Source organism: Sarcophilus harrisii, chromosome 2, assembly GCF_902635505.1.
Source record: "Sarcophilus harrisii chromosome 2, mSarHar1.11, whole genome shotgun sequence".
NCBI lineage: Eukaryota > Metazoa > Chordata > Mammalia > Dasyuromorphia > Dasyuridae > Sarcophilus > Sarcophilus harrisii.
In genome coordinates, this window is record NC_045427.1 from 219,980,092 (window position 1) to 220,005,704 (window position 25,613).

At 40.6% G+C, this 25,613-nt stretch overlaps 1 protein-coding gene across 18 annotated transcripts in view; it reads left to right on the top strand.

The window, feature by feature from the left end:
• CAMK2B (calcium/calmodulin dependent protein kinase II beta) overlaps positions 1–25,613 on the top strand; it is a 282,693-nt gene that overhangs the window by 131,931 nt on the left and 125,149 nt on the right. Inside the window, exon 1 of one of the 18 annotated variants that reach the window (XM_031951527.1) lies at positions 8,714–10,670. The exons of the other annotated variants lie outside the window; for them this stretch is intronic. Coding sequence (XP_031807387.1) covers positions 10,604–10,670 — 67 coding nt within the window. The 5' untranslated portion in view covers positions 8,714–10,603. Of the gene's footprint in view, positions 1–8,713; positions 10,671–25,613 lie in introns of those variants that run through there. 18 annotated transcript variants of the gene reach the window in all.

The window sequence follows — 25,613 nt, forward strand, 5'->3', positions numbered from 1 at the left end:
TTTCCCTAAGCATTTTGTCTGGGTCTCTCCTTTGCCCTTATTGCACTCTTAAAAGATCTATACTAAAAAACACACAGTGAAATTCTGTACCAAAGTGTAATGATTTGAGCTTCTCTGGACTGGGGATCAGGTGGGGAAATGGTGGTATTTGAGACTGGGCCTGGAGGTTAGGTAAGAACATAAGCAGCTAAAAATGGGAGTGGTCACCATAGCTGAGCAATTCAGATCACATGGATAAGAGAAGCTAGGTTTTTGGTTCCCAAATTTGTTCTTTTTCTCTGTGTATATACAAGTAAGTTTTTTTTTTGTTGTTGTTGATTGATTCTAAGATCATAACCCAGCCTCCCTAGATCCCTTGTGCCTCGTGAGCATCCTTGGGGCACTTGGTTATTTTCCAGGCAGGAGTCTTCAAACAAATGAGTTCAGAAAACTTCTGAGGACTCTTTTCTCAGGCCATCAGTGTTGGGGGGGTTGACAGGGATATTCCATTCTGCAAGTGTATCTGAGACAGGCTTCTCTTACTAATGGAGAGAAGTAGGTGCTAAAGGGGAAAGAGGATGGCTTTCTGATCAGCAAGATGGGGCTTTTCTGAAGTTTCGGATTTTTATAAGAACACTTGTTTCTCTATGGTGGAGGGGGTAGGGATAGGGGAATATGCTGTTTATAGGGAAGCCTCTGCTATGATGCTTGGGCAGGTGGGAGAGGGGGGTCCTCAGGGAAAATCCCTGGTCCTACTGGGGACTTGGTGAATTTGAAGACCTCTGAGGGGGAAGGAAGGAAATGGAAAGAGGTGGGGAAGAAGATGAGAAGCCCTGCACTTTTTGATGCAGTTTTTCACTGCTTCTTGGCCTGCTTTCCTTTCCCTGGATGGTAACAAGTTGTATTCCCTCAGCCCATTCTAATCTGAATGTCACTGTTTGCTCCCTAGTCAACTACAATCTCTTTTAAGGCAGAGACTGTCCTTTTTGTACCTTTAATCCTTTGCATGCAGTAGTCACATAATACTGGTTGTTGGGAAGTTCTGATCTACAGGCAGTTGCCTTTGCCTTGCCAGTCCCCAGCAGACTCTCTCTCCAAGAAGACCCCTATAGAGTGCCTTGCAGCAGGAAGCACAAGTATTGTGTCTGCTGATGCCCTAGAACTGCCAACTTAGGACAGTTCACTCTAGCCCAGCCTCTGCTGAGTTAATCTGATTGAGGTGGGAGGAAGAGGATCTCTGATGTTGCAAGAACAAGGGAGTCATGTTTTTTCCATTGTCCCAATACTTTGAGCTCAGAGAAATGGGTTTTGCTTCTTTGGAAATTGGGGAAAAGGGAGGGAAACATTACAAGGATGTGTAAGGAGCCTGACGAGGTCAAGTGTGACACAATGTCCAGGCACTTGGAAATTAGGCCAGGAGCAGAGAGTCCGGAAAGAATCCCAGAATCTGGCCAGGGATCTAATCCAGACTTGTCCTCTTAAGAAGAATCTGCATGTATCATAGCCAACAAGAGGCCACCCAGCCTTTGCTTGAAGGCCTCTAGTGAGGGAGAAGCCACACCCTTCCAAAGTAGCCCAATCTTTCTTATTCCAGCGAAGTTGACTTTTTGAGCCCAAGTGTAAGACTTGACTCTTAGCCTTGTTAAATTCCATCTTATTTGTTACATGGGGATGGACAGGCTAGCCTGCTAAGGGATATTTTGCATCTTGACTTTGTCATACCACATGGTGGCTCTCCTCAACTTTGTGCCATTTGCAAATCTGACAGATATGCTTCCTTCACTGTTATCTGGGTCATTGATAAAAATGTCAAACAGCATAGATCCCTGGGGTACTCAGCTAGAGATGGAAGCCAACCACAAACTCTTTGACGACAATTCTTTTGGGATGGCCATTCTTCCAGTTTGGAATCGTCCCAGCCAAGTTGCCATCTAGCTAACTCACATCCCTCCATCTTGTCCACAAGTATAGTCTAAGAGACTTTGTCAGATGCTCTGATGAAATTTCGGGAAACTGTACCTACTGTATGTTCCTTATCCAGCAGTCTGATAATTAGCCTGCCAACAGATGAGGTTAGGGCGTTTTTGAGAAAGCTGTGCCCTTTGTGATGATTGCTTTCTTTTTGGGATGTTCACCAGCCCTCTCCTTAATAGTCCTTAATAGCATTAGGAGACTCTATTGCAGGTGCACTTGGTTCACCATGAAACTTCATTCCATTCACTCAGAAGGTTAAGTGCCAAGTTGTTACTGGGTGCAAAGAAATACTAGGAGGTGTAAACAATGGTCCTTGGCTTCTAATAGTTTATACTCTACCAGGATCTTATATTTAGAGCTGAGTGTGTGTAGGGGAACCTCAGAGGTTATCTGGTCCAACCCCCTCATTTTACAGATGAGGAAACTGAGGCCTGGAATAGTCAAATGACATGTAGTAAGTAGCAGAGCCAGGAGTCCAGACTAGCACTCAGCTCCAAGTCCAGTGTCCTGTCCATTCTACTATGGACTCCCCACCAGTGAGACTGACATGTTCATCGTACAGCAGATGGTGGCCCCTGACATAGAGCAGCTCACTGCCTTCGGCCAATCTGGCTGTCCTTTCCCAACTATAGATAGCTTTTTTAGCACTGATCTTGAGTCTTCCTTTGGAAGGGCCCTGGAAAGCCCTGGCGCTTATCTTGGGTATATCCCTCTCTGTTCTTAACAGGGAATACAACAGAGTGTGGGATTTAGTAGGAGAGCTCTCATAGAGATCCTATACTTCTGTTCTGAGGGTGGTCTGTCTTCTGTAACAAGGTCAGTCAGCTATCAGGTCTGTGGGACAGTTGCAGTTGGAGTCAGCTAGGGGAAGACCTTGTTTCATCCCTTGCCCCATCTCTCTCTCTCTCCTTTCACTTTAGTTCAATAATCATGCCCTTCTCTTCTCCCTTGTATCACAGTGTACCCTTTTACCTTTGCTATACTTTTCTCCAGAAATTAGCCTTAACACTAACGCCTTCCTTTTGGTTAAAAGCTTCCTTGCATTCCAGCACATACAAAAAGCTTGCCAAGAGTGCAGTTCTGGTGAGTCAGTATGTGTGGGCTTGGCAGCCCAAACAAGCAGGGGTGTTTCATGGTTGGTTCATTCTGGAGAGACTCAAAATCCTTAGGTCTCAAACTTCTGTGCAATCACCTAAGGCCTGCAAATAGCAAGGAATAATTGTGGAGGATTTGAATTACAATTCAAGTGTTAACCGTTAGAAAAATGTGAGTTTATTTTTATCCTCACTTAGTGTAAAATAAATTTTTGGTAAATGCTTTTTTTTCTTTTTTTGGATAAATAAATGCTGTACTTTACCGTTTTTGGGGGGGCACAAAAAGAGAGATTTTTTTAATAAAGTATTTTTTCCCCATTAATCTTAAAAATCACATCCTCAAGTCCACTGTGTGTTTGTGTGTGTATGTGTGTATAGGCTGTTTCAATTTGAATGAGTCAGTCTTTAGGCTTAACATTTTGACATGCAATTCCCTTTTTTCAAGTAGTTTAGGGTTAAGAATTAGGAAGATGCCACTCTGAGTTTATTGATGCAAGTTTGATTTTGGAAGGGGAAATCATTTGTTTTGGATCCAAGAGGAGTGTGTGTGTGTGTGTGTGTGTTTGTTTGTGTGTGTGTGTGTGTGTGTGTGTGTGTGTGTGTTGGGGGTGGTATATATGACATTTACCAGGAGAGGAGGAGGGCTTTTGGAAGGAATTGATTACATTATTTATTATCCTTGAAGCTACCATCTTTTACCTCTTTCTCCTACCCATATCCTATACCAACTAGGGTTCTGTAGTCCCAGGCTATAGAACCTGATGAGAAAAGAACCTGGTCAAAGACTGAGCAATGCCCTTTCAAGTCAGAGGGCTGACTTAGGTAGGTCAGCTCTGAGAATCAATAGTTCTGAGATACTTGAAGAAAGCACCTAAAGTTTTGAGGTACAAATTAACACAAATACTGCTGCCTGGTACCCCAGGGAGGCATGCTCCAGTGCTGTACTGACATTGCAATTTCAAAACCAAACCTTGTCCTGGAGGTTTTTTAGACCTTTGCCTTGCTCTGTGATTTCCCAAGTGACTAGCTCCTTGCTTTCTTCAGAGGTTAGTCCCTGGACTAGCGATTATAAATAAGACCATGTGATCCTAGTTGGCGATTTTGGACACTGAGCCTACATATCCTTACTGGGTACCTCTGTGGGCCCTATTGACATTTAAAGTTCAACACCTCCCAGGTGGAGTTCATTATTAACATTCCCCAGCTCCATCCCTCCCTGACTGGTCCTCCAAAAGTCCTTATTTTGTAGGAATGTATCACCACAGTCCTTTGAAACTTTTCTCTCCCTCATAAATTCTATTTCCTATTTTTTGGCAAATCTTGTCTATTCTATCTCCATAACCTCTCTCATATTCATCCCCTTCTTTCTACTCACCGCTACTTTCCTAGTTCAGATGTTCATCATATTTCATCTGGAATATGGCAGTCCTCTATAGATTCTCTGTGTCCGTCTTCATTTTCTTCTATTAAAACTTTACACAATTGCCATATTCCTAAAACACAGGTCTGACTCCACCAAGTCTTTGCTCAACAATCTTCCATAGCTGCTTCTTGCCCTGAAGGATAAAATACAAACTGGTTAACAAAGCATGTAGAATTCTTCTCAATTTTGTCACTCCCTTTCATGTGTGTTCCAGTCAAATACACCTTCTCCATCATTCCATTTCCATACCTTTCCTCCCTTAGCACCACTACTCAAAATCCTTCAAGACTTGAGTTCAACCTCCCCCACCCAAATAGAGCTTTCCCTGAGTCTCCTCTCCCCTCTAGCTGTTAACCCTCCCACAGAGATTATTTTGTATTTGTTTCTCTATATCCCTGTTAAGTATATTACTATAGTAATTGAACAGAAGCTCCTTGAAGGCAGAAACTGTTTTGTTTTTGTCTTTGTATCTCCATCTAGCATCTAGCATAGTTTCTGGCATATAGTAGGTGCTTAATAAATGTTGAATTGAGTCTCATCAATCTGCATTTGCACTCTAGGTAAGAATAGCACTATCACTCACGGTACTCCTGTAATTCACACCTCAGAGTTACTGAGGAATCAGAAACTCATAGTCTTTGACATGGAGAGGGACCTCAAAGACAAGATCTGAACCAACGGGGACCCTCTTCTCTTTGACAACTTAGACTTTCCCCCAGCTCCCGATGATGGTGAGATTCTACTTTCAGCTAGGATGAAACTCTGTACCTCTGGGCCAGGGCACTTTGGATCGTTACATTGACCCAACTTATGCAAGCTGCACCAGTAAATCCATGAGATGCGAGCACTGGCTGGTGCCAGAGGAGGCCATGACCTAACCTTGAGCTGTCGGCACTGGCCACTGATTTGGGGTGGAGTGGAGGGTCTTCAGGAGATACTAATCTTTACCTTGATTTGGTTTTCTGCTCTTCTGAGAGGATCAAGGTGTCTGGAACAGCAGAGTACCTTTACCGAGTGGAATTCTGAGATTGCTCAGGAAACATTCCATTTCAGCTAATGTTTAATAATCAACACCTACTCTCTGTCCTGAGTAATCTCCTGGATGTGGGGTATCTCCTCGTACTTGTGATTCAATCAGAGGCACTTTTAGTAGTCAACTACTTCAAGGGGTAGTTGGTTCCACCACTAACAAGGATGCCAGCTTGTTCCTGTTGGAAGAGCACATTTCCTGCTTAATTGAGGTGCATATCCCTCCCCCACCCCCACCCCCCAATTTGGTCATAGGATAAGGTGGAGAATATGGTGCTGGGCTTGAGATTCTGGTAGACTACCTGAGTTTAGCCTTTGAACTTGAAACTAAGACTCCCTGAGATTTGATTGATAGGATTCTGTATAAAGCACAGGTTTATTAGAACTTCAGTGTTGGGGGATAGAGGTTCCTTTATCTTTTTTTGTTTTGTTTTTGTTTTTGCAGGAAAAGGAAAATGGGTAGAGATTTTTTCCCCCCAATAATGACCAAGCCCTTGGGTTAAAGTCAGAACCTTTTACTCCTAATCCCAGGTCCCATAAACTGGTGATATAGATGTTTGCTATCATGTGAGAAATAAATGGGGCCTTAGAGATCATATTGTTAAACCCTGCATTTTACAGATGAGGAAACTGATACCCAGAAAGATGAAGGGGTTTGCTAGAGGTCACACAGTGCATTAGCTGCACTACACCATGATCAGGTTCATGGTTTTGTCTAATAGGGGTTTAGACCTAGTTTGGATACGAGAAGAGACTGGAAGAAAGATAGATTTCCATGACCATTATGGGGATTCTGTATCGGGGAGTCATTTAGCCTTTGTAGTGATCCATTCATTTTTCGTCACCTTTAAATATAGTGCTTTCTGCCCCCTCCAGGACTGATAAGCCACAGTATGTAGGGATCAACTCCTAATTTATGCTTATGATCTCTGACAAGATCCAACCTATGTGATACCCAGCCTTAAGATGATTATGACAACTAACTATATGCCAAGCTAGAGATAGTCACTTTCAACTTCTCCCCTACCTGATTTGGGTGATTGGCCTCTTTTTTGCTTGGTCTTATCACTCTATTCCGCATAATCTTCCTCAGATGCCTGATTATAGTGTGGAAGTTGACCCTCAGTGGCAAAGTCAGTGGAACTTCAACTCTGATAGGCTCCAGGAGACTATAAAACCTTCAACAACAGTGCTAGTGACAGACTGACTGCTTTCCAAGGTTAAGGATCCAGAGGCTAGTTAACATCAGTGGGCTGCAATGTAGGAAAAAAGAAAAATACAAAATGGCCCTCGGTGACAAATTGTTCTCTGATGCTTCTGCAGTGCTATTTGCAAAATGGTAGGACAAAGAGCTCTAAGAATCACACTTTTAAAAAAAGTCCACTTGTAAACTGATCTGTTGCTTATAAAATGTGTTGACATTCTATAAGCATTTTTTGTTTTCATTTAGATTCCAAAGGCATGAGGAATTGTTGGTATGGAAGAAGATAAGAGAACTAATCTGTAATTTGATAGTCTTATAGTGTTGCCACAGGGCACTGAGAAGTTAAGTGATTTGACCTGCCCATGGTTGTACAACCACCCAGTATGTGTTGGAAGGAGGGTTTGAACAAAAGTCTTCCCATGTCCAAGACCAGCCCTTCTATCTACTACACCACACTGTCTATTAAGGAAACTAAATCATATTCACAGTAATGTTCTCACTAAAAAATGAAACTGGAAAACAAAAGGACATTGTAGCTAAATGAAAGGATGAGTCAGAGAAAAATAAAGGGGTTGCCTTTTTTGTGTTTCCCAAACCAACAAGAAACATCATTGGAAGTTGGTTATTTTGTATTCAATGTTCTTGATGAATATTTGTAGAAAGACTACCATGAAAATAATTACAACATCTTTTGTAGAGAATGAGTAGGTAACAAATTCTAAGTAGAACTTTGATATCTTCCAAATTAAATCAATATATACTAAGTCCCTGATGTAGAAATATGGACATAAAGAATGCTGGGAAAATGTCATTAGGATTAAAAAATATAGGCAACTAAAGACTTGCAGATCATATAAAATTTTCATGGCTATGTATTTTGAATATTTTTTCAAGAAGAGTTTGAGAGATATTTGGACAGGGTGGCAACCAAGTAACATCACAAATAATGAAACTCATTATCATTATATTCTAACAAATAGAAAACATGTGGTTTACAAGTGTAGTAGTAATTTCCAAATCAGCTGACCAGAGGCATATAGATAGACCATCCACTTTTTAGAGAAAAGAATCTCCATAGAAAACTGGAAGAATAAAAATGAGAAGGTAGACAAACTCTTGATTCTCCTAAGTGTGAATTGGATAAAAGAACAGATACTGAGATTGACTGTTAACGTTTATCTGAAGAATAGGATCAGTTGCCACAATGACCAAAGGAGCCTAGAAAACACCCCAAGTAACAAATTAATACTTGATCTTGCCAAGATCAATGTCATTTTAAGAATCTAGTAGAAGAAGAATGTAAATTATTACTATATGAGTGGTTTTGCCTGAGAAGACATCAAAAGCTGTGAAGGGGAAAAAAAAAACCTAGAAAGTTTATCACAAGTATGATGATAAAGCCAGATGATCCTGGGAGCATTCGAGTGTGAAACTGAAAGGAGGAAAACAAAGAGATGAAAAATGAACTACATTTGTAAAGATGTCTATAGCATCATAGCTAAAAAGCTAGACTTGAAAAGAGTATAAGATCTAGATTCCAGTTGTGCCTTAGATACTTAATAGCTGTATGACCTTTATGAAGTTATTTAACTCCTCTTAGCATTGGTCTCCTCTTGTACAATAATAGGACCTGTCTCACAGGTATTGTGCAAGGAGCAAATGTGAAAATGTATGTCAAGAATTTTGCCAAGTCCTAAGGGGCTATATAAATGTGAATTATGATAATGGTTATTCTTCACAAATGACAATTAGGCCCACCACATTTGGACTTTGCCTTCATACTTCCTGGTGTACTGTCTGAAAATTTAAAAATGATCAAGAGATTCTAGCTTTAGAGCTGGAAGAGAGGTTAGGAGCCATCCAAACTAAGCCCTCTCACTTGGTGTATCCTCTCAGAAGAGGAGTTGGGACACAAGTTAAATGACTTGTTCTAGATCACACAGGTAGTAAGCATCTGAGTTAGGATTTGAACCCAGCACTCCAAATCCAGCATCATCACCACATTGCCTCATGATCTTAAAGAAGAAAAAGGCTGGAAGAGCAGCAGAACTATCAGCAGATAGTCACAAATGAGATCCATGCTAGAGGCAGTATAATTTTGAGGGCACTGAAGGATCAATTCTCAAGATAACTGAAAAAAGGAGAGACTAAAAAACATCTGGAAAAATATATAAGGATGTTATTATTTACTTTAAAAGGCAATTAAGAAAATATCAATAGCTATCCATTCATATACCTGCTTCCTATGGATAATTTATTCTTTAACAATGATCTATGTATATATTGAAGATTTCATTGATGAAGATAGAGAAAGTAACAGGCAGAATTTTGCAAGTATTTTTCTCTAGCAGATCACATCTTTTATAGTCATATGTAAAGAATTAAAAGGTATAGAAAGTACAAGATTCCACTTATGTTTTCAATTGTTGACTATAAGAATGTATTTGATTCAGTAGTTCAAAATACTACCTCAAGGCTCTTCTCCAACCAATGTCTCTCACACACATGTTAAAAATAATACAAGATTCCTTGAAAGATGCTACAATGGAGATAGATTTCTTCCATAGCCCTCTGATATCAAGAGAGGCATAAAATAGAGATAAATGCTCACCATAGGTGTTTTCCACTGTTATAGAGAGTGTGCTGTGCCAAGTCCAAATGAAAATGGGATTCCAGTAGATGGAGAATCCTATAGATTGTCTTTTTTATGGATTGCATTGAGCCTCATAAATGTGATCCATAATCAATGATTGTTTGGTTAGTTATCCACATGGGACAAACCAAATGGATGAAGAATGCCTGTTGTCCAGACTATGCTATGCGATTGGGTAGACAACCCAGCCAGAAGTGTAGATGGGTAAGTGAGTGGGGACTGGAATTGAAAAGAAGACATAGAGTTGGATTAATTTAGAAAAATTGCATGGTTCTTTTAAGGGTTCCAGTCTTTTCCCTGGAACAGAGTTTATCTCTTTAATGTCATTATTATTCTGGCAATGACTGTGGATGTTTGGAATGCCATAGTCTCTAAAGCATTTAAGATTTCAGAGCACCAAGATGGGGATGGAGAAATGGCAGGGGAGGGGAGTAGAATGTCAGTGGGCTGTAGCACATTACCAACAAAGGACTGTGCAGGAGCAGCAGCAGCAAGCAAAATGTCAAAGAGATGTCTCCTTGGCCAGGCAGCAAGAATGAGGGGTAACGGGTGGCCAGCCTGTACGCCCCATTGGTACCGGTGGAATGTCGGGAGTTGAAGAGGAAAACCTTCGAGATGTTAGGAGGATCTCCTGTTGGGCAGAGTGGTGGGATGACGGGGAGAAGATCACCCCAGAAGGAAAAATGGGAGGAAGGAACCCCATGAATGAGGTCAGAAATCCATCGGAGTGTTGGAGATGTGGGAGGCCGCTATCGTGACCTCTGCATCAGAGACCCTGGCTTTGATTCTCATCTCTGTCGTTTGTCCTTGATGGATTCTCTCAGCTGTAAAATCAATGTAGGCAAAAAGACCTTGCTCAAAGGCTGCTTGTAGGAATCAAAGGAGATAATATATGTGAACATGCTTTGTAAACTGTAAGTGTATATAAAGAAGGCCAGTGTAGCCAAAAGAGCACTGGACTTGGAATCAAGTGAAACATGCATTCAGCTCCCAGTTCGGACTCTCTAATAGTTGTATGATCAGGGCAAGTTGATTCGGAGCTGCCACAGTTTCCTTGCTGGTAAAATGCATATCATATTGCCTGTTGCACCCACCTCCCAGTCTCATGATGTGAAAATCTTGTTATAGAATGTGTCCAAAGCGCTGGGGAAAGCTTGAAGCACTTCTTAAACCACTCTGGTTCCTCCTCATGGCTGTTAATCCACCAAGCTCACACAGGGACCCCAGCTGGGCCTGGGCACTTTGACATGAGCCCTCTCCACCCAAATGGCCTCCTGTGGTGTCTCCGTGTCAGTGAGAGATCACTTTACAGAGGTGAAGTAACATTTTTGTGTAGATGTTGAATAATTAGTGGCAACCCAAATTTTCCAGGGCTGGGGAGAGTATGACAGTCATCAGAATTAAGGACAGAATGTGAGGAGGGGGCTGTGCTTCTTAGACCTCATTTTCATTAAGTTTTGTGTCCTTTTTTGTGCTATTAAGTCAAGTCTAGAAATAAAGAGAAATGATTTTATAAATATGACAAAATCCCATGATGTTCTAATAATTCAGACCCTCAAGTTACCTGAGAAAAGGGGACTAAGCCAAATCCTCATAAATCATGACATAATAATAGAAGCATTAGCTTTGGCAACTGAAGACCTGAGTCTGATTACTGGTTTTGCCCATTACCTAGGTGTGGAGGCAAGTTACTCCCCCGCCTGTCGGATTAAGGTGTGTGGGCCTAGGTAATCTCTTAAGATCTCTTCTAGCTTTGTAGGGCCCTAAAAAACAAACATATTTCTTTTTTTACTGATTTCCTCTCAAGGTCCAATGAGAGGGATTAGAAATAGGATTGGATTAATGTCTTGACTAGAGAGGGAAGAAGGCCCTGGAATAATCCCCTACCTCACTCAGCCCCTCATTTCTCCTATTTCCCTCCATCTTGTTTTCTTTCCTCTCTTCCACTTAGTTTAAAAAATAGGCAAATATCATTCCAGAACTCTGCCGTTTTTATGACTTATATGGGATTAATGACACATTCTTCTCCTAAAGCAGATCTCAGACCTTCCATGTCTGGCTATCTGGTGTGACTCTTAACCCTTGCCATCATTTTTAATAATCAGTATTTCATAAAATTATTTTGTCAGCACAAGAACTTTCTCCTCCATTACTAATCAGAATCTCTCTGCAGCATGGTAGATGGCCTTCAAGGGAAGTCTGCCATGGCTCAAAACTCTACCTCCTTGCAACTCATCTGGTGATAGATAAAGCCTCCGTGATCACCTTAGGGAGGCAGCCTCAGATGACAAGGGCTATTCCCTAGACCGTGTGCTTTTCCATCTTGTTAGACCTGCCATTGGCATAGCCTGCCACAGTCTGGGTCAGGTCCATGTTGGGGAGAAGGAGCACTAGACCCTGAGTCAGGAAGACCTGAGTTCAAATCCCAACTCAGAAACTTGTACCTGTGTGATCCTGAGCTATTATTCATTTAACCTTTCTGTCTGTTTTCTTATCTATAAACTGGAGATAATGTGTCATGGCCTCCCAAAATTGTTGAGGATAAGAGGAGATAATTTGTAAAGTACTTTGCAAACCTTAAAGTGCTATAGAAATGCTACCTATTTTATTATATAGAAGGCCTATACACATGAATGGATATATGTATATACATATATAAAATGTAAAAACTTGTTATGCCCCAAATAAAAGGGATAGGAATAGGGAATGGATCTGTGATTTCACTTATAAAGAGAATATAGAGAACTCAAATTCGAAAATTCCAAAGATAAATGCAAGTTGGCATCTTGTTGACAGAGGACTAGAGACTTGTCTAAAATTCAGCACCTAAATAAATGCTCAAGTGAATGTAGAAGTTTTGGGGTAGGAGAGGGGGTGATGGCTTTTTGGAGCTAGTCCTGTGCTTTCTTTTTCTTTTTCCCAGATGGCATTGCCATCTGCCCTCCCCTGACCCCCTGGGCTTTGCCATCTGCCCCACAGCTGAATTGTTCTGTGTGTGTGATCTCCTCATGTAGAGTGTGAGCTCCCTAAGGGCAGGAACTCTCTTTGATAAGGGATCTTACCCCATACTTAGCACATGGGAAGTGCTTAATAAATGCTTTTCCATTAATGCATCTATACAGCTATATTATGTATACGAATATGTGAGTGGTGTGTGTGTATGAGTGTGTATGTAAGTGTGTGTGCGTGCGCGTGTATTTCACTCATTTTCTATGGTGCTTCCCTGACCTTTCTCATCAAGCCCCAGTAGTTAAGCTGCTTTTGTCCTCCCCTTCTTCATTGTAGTGATTTGTATCTCTGCTGTTCTCAACCCATCGGATGCTCCTGTGATGGAATCATGTAATCTCCCAGTTCCCTTGTGCTTTTGTCTGCATTGGTTTTCCTTTTTACTGTTTGACTGCCTCCCCCTTCCCCCTTCCTTTCCATTAAAGCCCAAATTGAATGTCACTGCCTTCAGGAAACCAACCCCCTTTGATCATGATGGTGGATTGGCTTTGTTTTGCAGATCACTGGTAGAAAAAGCAATGTTGGGCCTCCTTGGCCTGATTGCTGTTACCTGACTCGAGCATAGCGCCTCATTCTTTTGCATGAATTGTCACTATACCTTTATTAGTGTCTAATCTGTCTTTCAGACTGCCAGCTACATGAGGGCAGGAATGGTATCATATACCCATTTTCAATCTTCCTGATGCTCAGCATCATACTCTGCACCCATTAAAGACTTTAGAAATGCCTTCTTAGTGTCGAGTGGTGAATGTTCAAAATCATTGGTTTCATGCTTGTGTTCCGGGATATCCGATTTTATCGGGGGTTCTTGGCTCCCAGCAACCATAGGGAGGGATACCTTTTCCTTTTTCTGTTCCTGACTTAAAGTATTGGTCTGTTTGTTCTTCCTTGACCTGGTCATTATACCTTAGCTCTTGCCTTTCCCCCCTTCCTAGAACATGGTCCCTCCTTTCCCTCTTTTTCTTCCATCTGTTTCTTAGGACCCCTGGCTTCCTTCAAGGCGAAGGCCCCTTTTGGGCATACTCCCCTAGGAGAGAGCTTTCCTTTCTTCAGAGTCAGGCTCTATTTCCACCCTCAAATTATTGTGTGAGCTGATCATCTGAGACAATTGTTGGTAGGTGTCTGCGTGACCCTGAGTGAACCACCTAACTTCTCTGAGCCTCAATTTCTTCATTTGTGAAATGGGGATGATAATGCTATTTACCTGGAAAGTTGTTGTGAGGATAAAAAGGAGATTAAGTAATAAATGCTTCATAAACCTTAATGGGCTATGTAAGTGTGAAGTATTATTATTATGATCATATTACAATAGAGTATAAGCTTCTGGAGGACAGGGACTTTTGTCTTTGCATCACTGGTACCTAGAATAGTGTCTTGCACATAATAGGAGCTTAATAAATGCTTTTTTGAAGTGAATTGAAATGAATTGAGTGGAAACGAGTAATCATTAACACGCTTTTACTTCATTAATCTGTGTCAAAGCATCCATAGTATAAATGTTTCAAACTTTATTGAAACTCTGCCTATATGGAACAGAAGCTCTTTCATCCATCAGTGTTCTACAAGAGAAGGGGCTCCAGCTCTGGAATCTTAAGACCTGAATTTGCATCCTGACTCTGATTTTATTTCTTAGTGTAATCTTGACTGTATTATTCTCCCCAGGTCTCAGTTTCCTCACCTATAAAAGGGGAATAATATTTATACTTTGTCCCATGTTTTGGAAAAAAAAAAATTGGAACCCATCACTGCTATATAAAATGTTAGCCGTGATCTATCAGAACCCCTGCCTTATGGTCATACTGTGATATCTTCCTCAGCATCCTATGTAAGATATGAGGGTTTGTTTTTTTTTTCCATTCCAGTGTGATGGTCCAGGGAAGGATCTTTTAAAAGGTCCATGACTTTCATCACTGCATCCTAGCAGGGCCTTATAGAGTCATCTTCAGGAGCCTCTTGGGTTCTGGGGAGGGTTCTGATTGGCTTTTGCCTTTCAGCTCCTGGAATATGCTGTATAATTGTAAAAAGAAAAACAGTTTGCCCATGAGTTAGCCAGCTCCCTATAATAAACCTATAAACACATGGCTCAAGATACCTAAATCAGTTTCTGACCAAAGGGTCTTTCTGCCAAGGTGTAAATGATAGAAATATTGTAGAGGGCTAGTGTGGTTTTCCCCTCCCAATCAGACTGGGAAAAGGTGGGGAAAGGTAAGCTGGGAAGCAAAGTAAAAGTCATGTAGAACTGTGGCTGTTGTATCCTGCTGTTCTATGGATTCCTCCTCATTCAGTTGTTTTTGAAGCTAAAGAGGGGAATGGATGCATAGAACTTTTTTTTTTTAATTTTTATTATTTTTTTTTATTTAATAGCCTTTTATTTACAGGATTTATACATGGGTAACTTTACAGCATTAACAATTGCCAAACCTCTTGTTCCAATTTTTCACCTCTTCCCCCCCCCCTCCCCTAGATGGCAGGATGACCAGTAGATGTTAAATATATTAAAATATAACTTAGATACACAATAAGTATACATGACCAAAACATTATTTTGATTCATAGAACTCTTAAGATGACCTATAATTACCACTGCTACTTGCTCTGAGTCTGGCTCACTGATGACTCAGTGAACTCCAGGATCAAATGAAATATTACTTGTGAAGCACTTAGCACAGCCTCTGACACATAGAAGATGCTTAATAAGTACCTTTTTTCCCCCTTCCCACTGATGTGAAAAAAGGGTTTGGAAATCCAAAGAAGATCCAGGGTTAGGAGAAGTGGGAATTACTTCCTAGGCTTTTGATTTGAGCCCTTCCTTGTTCTTACCATCTATGACATTGGGCTGAATCTAAGATGATGAAATTTAATAGGGTTAAATGTGAAGTCTTACTCTTGGGCTCAAAAAATCAACTTCACTAGTACGACTTGGAGGAGATGGGATGGTTAATTAGCAGCTTGTCTGAAAAAGATCTTGTGTTTTTAGTGGACTGCAATCTTGATAGGAGTTAATTGTGTGATATGGAAGCTAAAAAACACACACGCAACCTTGATGTGAACTTGTGCTATGCTAAGAGAGGCACAGGTTCCAGGAAGAAGGTGGTTTTAATCAGACCTTGTCTGGAGTGTTGTGATCAGTTCTGGGTACATATTTTAGCAAGGATATTGATAAGCTGGAAATTGTCCAAAGGAGGGCAACCAGAACAGCAGAGGCTTTGAAATGAGCATGTTAAAGATCTGTGGCACAAGTGGTTTACTTGAATTCCCAGAAGAGGGGTTAGATTTTGGTCTCCCAAGAACAGAATTTAAGAATTGGAAGTTAGAAAGAGGCAGATTTAGTCTTCGTATAATGGAAACTGTCTTAATGAATGGAACCGTCCAAATCTGGAATGGGTTTCCTTTGGATGCAGTGGAATAACCCTCCTTGGAGATCTTCAGGCAAAGGCTAGATGGTCAGTTGTTGGGTGTGTTGTAGAGGTCATTCCTTTAGGGTAGGCTATGGTTTGGACTAGAATTCTGTGGAGGGCCCTTCTAACAATGATCTGGGATTCTGGAATGTCTCCTTATCCACTTAGGCAATTTATCCACCCATACCTAACACAATCATTTGCCCCATATTGTAGATATTGTAGTTGACGTAGTCAGAGAAAGCCAAAAGAAGCATGAATTCCAAGGCACCTTCATGGGCCCCAAATGGGTATTTTGAATTTATAGTGAACATTACCTAGGGTCTCTTATTGAATATTATCTATAATAGTGTAGTTAAGCCTTACTAGGGATTCATTGGGAGAAGGCTAATCTGAATTATGGAAAGTATAAATTCTAGTTTTGTTTTTTAAGTTTAGTGTTAATCTTTCCAAGTCCTCAGCCCCCTTCTTCTCCCCAACAAGATCAATGAGAGATTGATTTTAGCCTTGGTAAAGTCTTGGCTGATTTCCTTTAATGGCTATTTAAATGATCATTTAAATGAGCACATTAAATACTTCTATACAAATAGGTGCTACTAAAAGTTCTCCCAAGTAGGTTAAAACATCATCCCTGCAGTCTTGTTTACAGTATTAATTTGTTCAATGAGCTAGTTCCTTTTTTCTCCACATAGAACTGGGCAAAAGTAAATTTCAACCCAACTAGGTCAGTGTGATCACCAGATCTTAAGAGTTGAATGAGACCTATCTGACAATATAGTTCAATCATTGTGTATTGACTTGGAATCTCCTCAACACATCCAATGTGGCTATTTAGCCTTGCATATACTTAAAAGACAGTCATCACATTTCTTCCAACTCTTAACCAATTCAGGTCAATTCAGCAAGCATTTATTTATCTATGGTCTACTCTGTGCCTAGTACTGGGCTAGGTGTTGAGAATGTAAAGACAAACCTAAATGGTCTCCATCCTTGTGTTTGGCAAGGAGGTAGCAGGGTAGACGGGGTAGGGAGGAAAATTAAGTGTGTGAAATAGTATATACCCATAAGTAAATACCAAACATATATGTTTCCTCTTATTGTATTCCCAGATAGATGTTCTGGTGACACATCAGGCTTCTCTATCAATTTTCCCTTTTAAATGTTTTATTCAAACTTAAAAAAAATTATCACTTTTCAATAACTCTTCCTCCCTCACCCTAGACCCTTTGTGCAACAAACAAAATCAACACATTGATAGAGCCTGAAAACAGTGCTTATTTTGCCCTTGGAGTGTCTTCGCCAAGAGGTAGAAGGCATGCTTTACCATCAGTCTTTGGGAATTAGGATTGGCCACTGCATTAATCAGTGAGTTCTTTGAAGCCTTTCATTATTATTTTCCTTTACATTATTGTGATGCCCGTTTCTGCTTGCTTCACTTTGTAAAAGTTCATATTTCTCTTCCCAGGTTTCTCTGAATTCTTCATATCCTCTTTGAGGGTGTAATAATGTGATATCACATTCTTATAGATCACAATTTGTTCAGCTACTCCTGAGCTGATGAATATTTCTTTCAGGTCTTTACTACTATCAAAATGCTGCTAGAAATATTTTGGTACTTACAAGACTTTTCCTTCTTTGACTTCTTTGGGGTATGTACCTAGTTGTGATATTGCTTTTTCCTATTTTTTTTTAAAGCAAAAATCAAACTCTTCCAGAAGAGTTGGAACAGCTTGGAGTATGTACCTAGTTGTGATAATTGCTTTTTCCTAATTTTTTTAAAGCAAAAATCAAACTCTTCCAGAAGAGTTGGAACAACTCACAGTTCCACCACCAGTGCATTGGCTGACCCATGTTCCCATAGCAACTTTGCATATCTACCATGTCTGTCTTGGGTTGCCTGTGTCAATCTTGTTGGGGATGTGGTGAAAACTCAGTTGTTTTCATTTGCATTTCTCTTATTATTCGTGGTTTGGAGCAGTTTTGGGTATGGCTATTGAGAGCTTTCATTTCTTCTTTTGCAAACTTCCTGCTTACATCCTTTGGTCACTTACCCATTAAGGTCTGGCTCTTGGGACTCGCTTATTTTTTTTTTTTTTTTTTTGACAGTTTCATTTCATTTTTTTAATGGCAGATCAGTAAAGACTTCTCTTCAACAGAGTCAGTCCCCAAGTTCTACTACTTACTTGTCTCTCCTTCCTGTGACTTCCTAGATGGTCTCTAACAGAATTAGTGTGTCCACATTCATTCTCTTTCTATGGAGGGCCAGACAGCCCCTGTTTTCTCCCTGCTGGGGAAGAGCCTCCCAACTGCTGTTTAGCTCCAGGGCTGCGGTGGTGTGTGTTCCTTTTCTGCTCTGTGTCACATTCTTTCCCCCTCAGACTTCCAAGCAGGTCAATTTGCCCTTCTGCCTCTTCAGATCCATTTCCTTCTTTGTTTTTACCTTGAAGCCCTTCCTCCTGGGTTTTTTAAGGAACACTTCATTCTCCCTGACAACCTGCAAAGAGGAAAGGCGTTCATTCTCAGAGGAGACCAGAGTATTGAGTGCCCACTTTTCATTCAAATATATTGCGTACATCTATTTATCTGGCCATGACAGAAAGACAGATGTCACACAATTCAGGCAGATCACTGCCAAATTCACCTTACTATCCTTGCTACTTGCTGGAGGTAGGGTTCTCAGTCCTCATTTGCTCCTGTTGTTAGTTATTTGGAAGTGCTGGGCATGAAAGTGTTCCCTCAGCTCCATCCAGAACAATAGCTCTTGGAAAAGTAGTTAGCAGTGAGTCACTTGACTAAACTTGGTAGGCAGCAATCATCAAAACTGACCTGTCCCCTAACAAGAAGGCCCTGGCCCTCCCTGCCCTCCCTCCGATAAGCTCCCAGATGCCACAGGAAGAGGAGCTGAGGGGAAATGCAGTAGGGGCTCTGGCCGAGGGAAGCAGTGGGCCGGGCTTAGAGATGCACAGATCTTCTGAGGGCTCAGTTTTTTCCTTTGGCCTCACCTGTTTGGCAGGGAAGTAAGAAGCATCCTGCTCCTCCATTCTTTCCTTTCTTAGATTTTTAGCAGGTGGAGGAGAAGTTGCTAGTACACCTTTTGTTTTGTTTGCTTGGTTTGGAGGTGGACATGCGAGCTGAAGTCATGGCAGACTTGACTGGGTACAGGAGAGGCAATCTGATTGTATCATGTTTACCGAAATGTTTGGGTGTCCATTTCTGTGCTATGACTAAGACTATATTCTCAACACATAAAAGCCATTTTTGATGAATTTTTAGGTTCTCACTGAGCTAGGAATCCTGTCCTCATTCCCTACTGCCAAGTCTTTTTCCTTGTTAGGCTTTGTTAAATTATCTCTATGTATTCAGTGGAGTTCAGCCAGTCAAGTATCCTCCTCTCTAGAACCTAAAAGATCTCAAATTCATTTCTGGAAACTAGAAAGAAGAAGCAAGACATTTGTACCTCTTTTCAGAGCAAAGGCCCCAACACATTTGACCAATAACTCAGTTTTAAGAGAAATAGTCATTTGACCATGTATGATCTAAAGTCATGAATCAGAAATTGGAAACCATGGACATTCATTTATTCACTCATTCATTCAACAAGTATTTGTTGAGCATCTACTTTGTACAAGGGTTTGTCCTTATCTCAAAGAGACCTTACACTATTTAATGTTTGCTCCAAATTCCTGCAAGACTGCCCCTGAGGGGCAGTGATTTACACTGTCAAGTTTTGCAAACATATGATAAGGGAAAATATAGGATTGTAGGTTTTTCCCCCTCCTATTAAAAGTTGGGCTTATCCTACAGCATCATCTCCAGAGAAATGACACAGAGAATAATAGCTTTTTAGAGTTGGAAGGAAGGTTAGTGATTATCTCAAGTTACAGATAAAGCCACACAGAGAAGTGACTTGACTTCTCCAAAGTCATACAGCCAGTTAGCAGCTAAACTGGAGCCATAAAAGAAGGCTCCCTGTGGCCCAGACCAGTGAACTCTTTCACCAGATTATCACACATCAGTAGCATGGACTATCTCTACTTTCTTCTTTTCAATGGATTGAGAAAAGCAGGTAGAGGTTGATCTTATTCCTGTCAAGTGGCTTCCTTTTGGACTGACTCCATCCCCTCAATTCAGAATTGACATGTAACGAGTTTGGGACTTTTTCCTGCACTTGAGGTTACATATAAGCATGTTTCCATTTGCTTCATCATGTCTTTATTGATCATATCTGTCCGATCTCCCGATAATAGATCTACAGAATCACAGAATCTTGGTGTCAGAAGGATCTCACAGGCCATTGAGTTCAACCTATATCTGGGCCAGAAATCCCCTCTCTTCCGTGAATTAGATGCCAGAGCCACCAAATAATCATCTAGGATATAACTGAAGACCTCCATGACAGGGAAACCCAAGGCAGTCCATTCCACTCTTGGATAGCTTTCCCACACACTATGCCAAAATTTGCCTCTCAGAATGTCCCACTGTTCTCGATTCTGTTTTTTGTGATAGAACAGGGAATCTGCCTTCAGAAGCATTGCCATCCTGTCCTCCTAGAATCTTCTCTCCTCCATACTGAAGATCTCCATTTCTTTCACCTGATCCTCATGTGGCATGGCCTTGAGGCCCTTCTCTGTCCTGGCTGCCTTCCTCTGAATGCTCCCTAGTTCACCATCTTCCCTAAAATATGACACCTGTCACAAATTAAAAATTAGTGGAGTTTTTTCCCCCAGATAAATTAATGTGGTAGAGTAGGTTTTCTGCTAGGACCTTAATCTTCTAAGACCCTCGAAACTGTTAGAAGTGACATTGAAGTCTCTTTCCAATTCATTCATTCTCTTTATCTGTAGAGGCAGCATGATGTGGTGCAAAAAGGCATGTGGCTATGGAATCATCAGGCTTGGGTTCAAGTCTCGGATCTGCCATTTACTTCCTGTGTAACCTTGGGCAAATCGCCTAAAATTGAAGGAATTGGAAGGCTTATTCCAACTCTAGATCTCTGATAAGGAAGCCTGGCTCCTGGTCTTTGCTGTACAGAGAGTGGGCTGGGAAACTGCTTATTACATGATCCTTTAGGAATTAAGGGATGCCATCCTTAGTTCCTTTATACCCATTTTTAAGGGAAGAGTTCCCCCGAATCATTTCCCCCCATACCTAAAGAATTCTGAGATGCCCAAAGTAATCCTCATTTGCTTTCCAAATCTGTTTCTGATTTGGGAATGAGGTTTAAAAATGAGTCCTTTGTGGGGCCTGCTCTGCTTTGTCATTCATTGTAGGGGCTGGGTGATACCTCCTTCCACCATTTTAGCTGTCTTCTGTGGAAGGTGTTGGGGAAGATTCCACATGTGGCCCTAGTTCCATTTGAAGAGGTCAACACAATGCCTTGCAAATTGTAGGTACTCCATAAATATTAGAATTAATAGAGAATTTGGGTAAATTCCAATCTAGATATTATTTTAAATTGCCCCAAGGGCATCTTGGTATTGTGAAGTCAAAATTGTTTTCTATTCATTGCTTTCGTTCTAAAATTGAATAAATGAAAGCATACATGTACAAAATCTTTCTGCTCTATTTGGAAATCCTTTTGAAGTGTGTGAGAGTCAGGGCTTATAGTTTGAAAGAATTCAAAGAATTCAATACCATAGTTGATGGGCTAGCCCCTAAAGGAAGTCTAGCAAATTAGAAATAATTCAGGAGGGCTTTATATACTGGGAAATTTGGGATTTAGCTAGCAGATTAACAGCCTACAATGTTGTAAATTATAAAAGAGAAATATAGAAGCCAGGATGTCTTTTCATCCAGGTAAGGAGACAGATATCTTTTAGCAAGGTATTGTATTGTCTATCAGACAAGATAGGTTTTTTTTTTTTTTTTTTTTTTGCTAAGGACAAATAAGTAACAAGAGATGAGAGATTTAATTGTTCTACAATCCTTAGCTAGGTATGCAGTTTTGAGTAGACCCATAACTTTTTAGTATCTAACTAAAACCCTCATTGCTTCCCACTGTCTTTTTCTGAGTCATTCCTCAGTTGATAACCAAAAAGATATTTATCATTTTAAAAGAAATGCACATCAGGAACCATGTGGGGAAAAAAAAAGTGCTCCATATTGCTAAGAGAAAACTGAGGTTGCATCTCACATCCATCAAAGTGGAAAAGATGATACAAGATAAAAATGGTAAATGTTAAAGAGGATTATCAGGAGTCAGATGTGCTAATATACTGTTGGTAGCCTTTGAAGTGGTCCAGCCATTCTAAAGGAGAGTTTGAGTTCAGTGAGAAAAAAAAAGAGTTTATACCCTCTGCTAGCTGTCTCACTTTTAGACATATTAGATAGAACCCAGAGACAACAAAATATTCACAAACTTTTTTGGTGGTCGTTAAAAACTGGAAACAGATTGGGGAATGACTGAATAAATTGTGACCTATAAATGTAATGGAATATTATTATACCATAAGAAATGGTAACTATGAGGCTCTCAAATATATATGCATGGAAAGACTTGTATGACTTGGCAAGCAAAGAAAGTAGAAACAAGAGAAGGATATACCTATTAGCCCTAGGAATGCAAAACAGTATTCAAAGACATAAAAAATCAGTTCAAATACAATCTTGATTCTAGAAGATGGATAATGAATACTTCCCCCATCTTGATAGAGAGGTGTATTTTTTATGGGTGTGGAATAGTAGATATTCAGTCACAGTTATCTATGTCCTTTGGTTTTGGTTTCCTTTTTCATGGTTTTAAAGCAAGGTGGGGCTGGGAAGGGGAGTATTGGGAAGTGGTTGTAAAAATGTGTTTTTTTTTTTTTTTTTTTTAAAGCAATTAAATATTTTTAAAAAAAAAAAAAACAACCAAAGTCTTTTCTGTTTCTTATTTAGGACCAGACAATAAGAACTTTTGTTTCCCCTTCCCCATCCATTGCTACCTGTCTCAGTTGTCCCCTTAATTGTTTTAAAATGATGATCCTTCAAATTCTACTATGGTCTCCTTTAGGAAGTCTTCATTTCTTCCCCTTTCCCTTCCCTCTCCTCCATCTTTCACCTTCAGCTCTCCCAGAGCACTTAGCACATTTATTCAGTAATCAAGCTCCTGTTTGTGTTGTGTTTTATGACTTCTGGAGGCCTTTTTCATGACCTCTTTAGTGTGGGATCAAAGAATTTTAGTGTGGGCGTGGACCTCAGAGAAGCGCTCAGGAGGCAGTGGGATGTGGCTTGGTGCTGTGCGTGCTGGCCCGCCTGCGTAGCCCTGGGCAAGTCAGTTCAGTGCTCCGAGACTGGTTTCTTCATCTGTAAATAAGAATGACAGTACCATTGTACTTACCTGATAGGCTCATTGCAAGGCTCAAGTGATCTAGCATAGGGATGTAAGGATAGTTGTCTCATCTGACTACTGCGCCTTACAGATGGGGGACACAAAGGAAGAGAGGGGTAAAGTGACAAGACAGCCAAGAAGGGAGACGGAAGCAGAGGCAGGACTGGAGGCTGGGTGAGCTGATTTCTGCTTAGCTCGCACACGAGCTCCCATGATAGCCCCACTTCTCTGGGCACTAAATATTTACAGAATCGATAAGAGATACAATTCCACAAACAGTGTTATTAGGAAGGCACTGTGCTACGGATGGGAAACTTTTTTTTAATATGGAGCTCCCAAAAGAGATCACTCTTCATTAATGACAACTAGAGACTGGTGGGCACCTTGAGTTTGTGAGTGGCTCTGGATACTGATAGGGGAAGGATGTTGGTCTCTGCCTTGGTTCTGAATCTATGACAAAAAAGACTGCCAGCTCCATCTCAAGGCACTTACATTTGACCATCACAGGGTTCCTTAATCTTAATTTTTTTTATTGGAATGGACCCTTTTGACAATCTAGTAATACCTATGGACTCTCTTAGACTCATTCATGTTTTTTTTTTTTTTTAAATCATAATAGAATTTGGTTGCATTTGAAAATGAAGATGTAATTGAAGATATGTTTTTCCCCCATATTCATGAGACCCCCTGAAATTTACCCCCAGAGTCCAGTACTAGAAGGGAACAGCATGGTACACAAATAGGAATATTATGAGATAACACAGATAACTTCAGAGGGAAGCAATCAGGGAAAGCTTTACAGAGGAAGTGGCACCTGATCTGAACCTTGAAGGATTCTGAGAGAGAGGAGGGAGTACATTCCAGGGATGGGCTATGGTTTGTGCAAATCTGTGTAGGTGGGAGATAAGAGTTTCTATATTAGGAAATGGTCAGTAGATCAATTTGGCTGGAATGGAGGACATGAGAGGGAATAAAACTGAAAAAAATAAAAGATAGGAACCAGATTGTAGAAGTCCTTAAATGCTAACCATTGAGTTATAGTTGAAGTAATGGTCTGCAAAATTCTCTCCAGTCTTTAAGACACAATGTAAATAGTGTTTTTTTGCTGCTATTGTTAATTATCCTTATCCTAGGAGTAACTGATGTTATCAAGGAAATGTGCAATAGAAAGAGAAATTGGGCTGGTCATTGGCAGGGTATGACACATGGATAGCCACAATGGTCCACTGATATTCTCGAGATATCAGGAGAAAGTGAAAAAGGTTCCCAGTGTGTTGGGCAATATTTGATGGTGTAATTATGGAACAACATGGACAAGCATGGCGTAAGATGGGCTGCAATATACACTGGAAGGGACCTTGTGAATAAGTGACAGGAGGCCAATTTGAGTATATCCTAGAGGCAATGGGATATTGGTATTAAAGTATAGCATTAAGGGAACACTGAAAATAAGAATTTGAGAGTCTAAGGGTACTGATTGGTGCTGCAATTCTTGTGTGATCTCCTTAATGATAACAAGGTTTTCATAGGACACAGAGTCTGCAAGAGGGTTGGCAGTTTCCTTTTTTGGGGAGCTGACTCAGACTGAATAGTGCCTCTCAAATCCAAGGCATTTGTGGCCCCTGTGTTTCTCAGACAATATGCTGGCATATGAGAAAGAAAAGTCAGGACTCTCCATATCTCTTTCTATATATCAGGGATGTGGGTTTAGCCCCAAAGGACAGCAGGGTTCCATCTTTTTTTCCCGTACTTCCTGTCTAGAGGACGCTTTTGTGTACAGTCAGGCTGGTGAGATTCTCTGTACCAGGCAGCAGGCAGCAGGAGTGGGCGTCTGTGTTCAAGACTCCTGGGGTTTATTTCTAGCTAAACTGCTGATTTGCTCTCTTGCCCTGGGCAAGTTCCCACTTCTTTCTGATTTGATTTTCCTCCTTGTTAGAGAAGGATGCCAGTACTGCAGAAGAAGCTCAAGATTATATATAGTCTCCAGCACCAAGGTTTTGGCAAACTCATGCCCCACAAGATGGATCAATTGTAGACCTCCTGTGGTTTAGCAGAATGGGCTATCAGGAGACCCTTCAGTTTGAGGAATGTGAAAGAACTTTGCCAGGTTTATTTCACATTCTCCTTCATGAAATCTCTTTTTCTGGTCAAATGAGCCTACTTGGTTTTACCTTGGAACTTGATACTTCTCTCACCTTTGTCATTTTAGAATGTGCTATCCACCTTGCTTAGAATACATTCCCTCATCTTTTCCACAGTTTTCTTTTTTTTTTTTTTTAATTTTTTCCTAGTTACATATGCATATTAACTTTTAAAAATGCACATTTCATTATGAATCATGTTGGGAGAGAAAACTCAGAACAAAAGGGAAAAACCATAAGACGGGAAAAAAAAACCCAGGAGAAAAGATGTGAACATAGCATGTGTTGATTTACATTCCATCTTCATAGTTTTCTTTCCTGAATGCAGATGGCATTTTCAATCCAAAGTTTATTGGGATTATCTTGGACACAATTTTCTTCTAATTATCATGTCTCACGACCT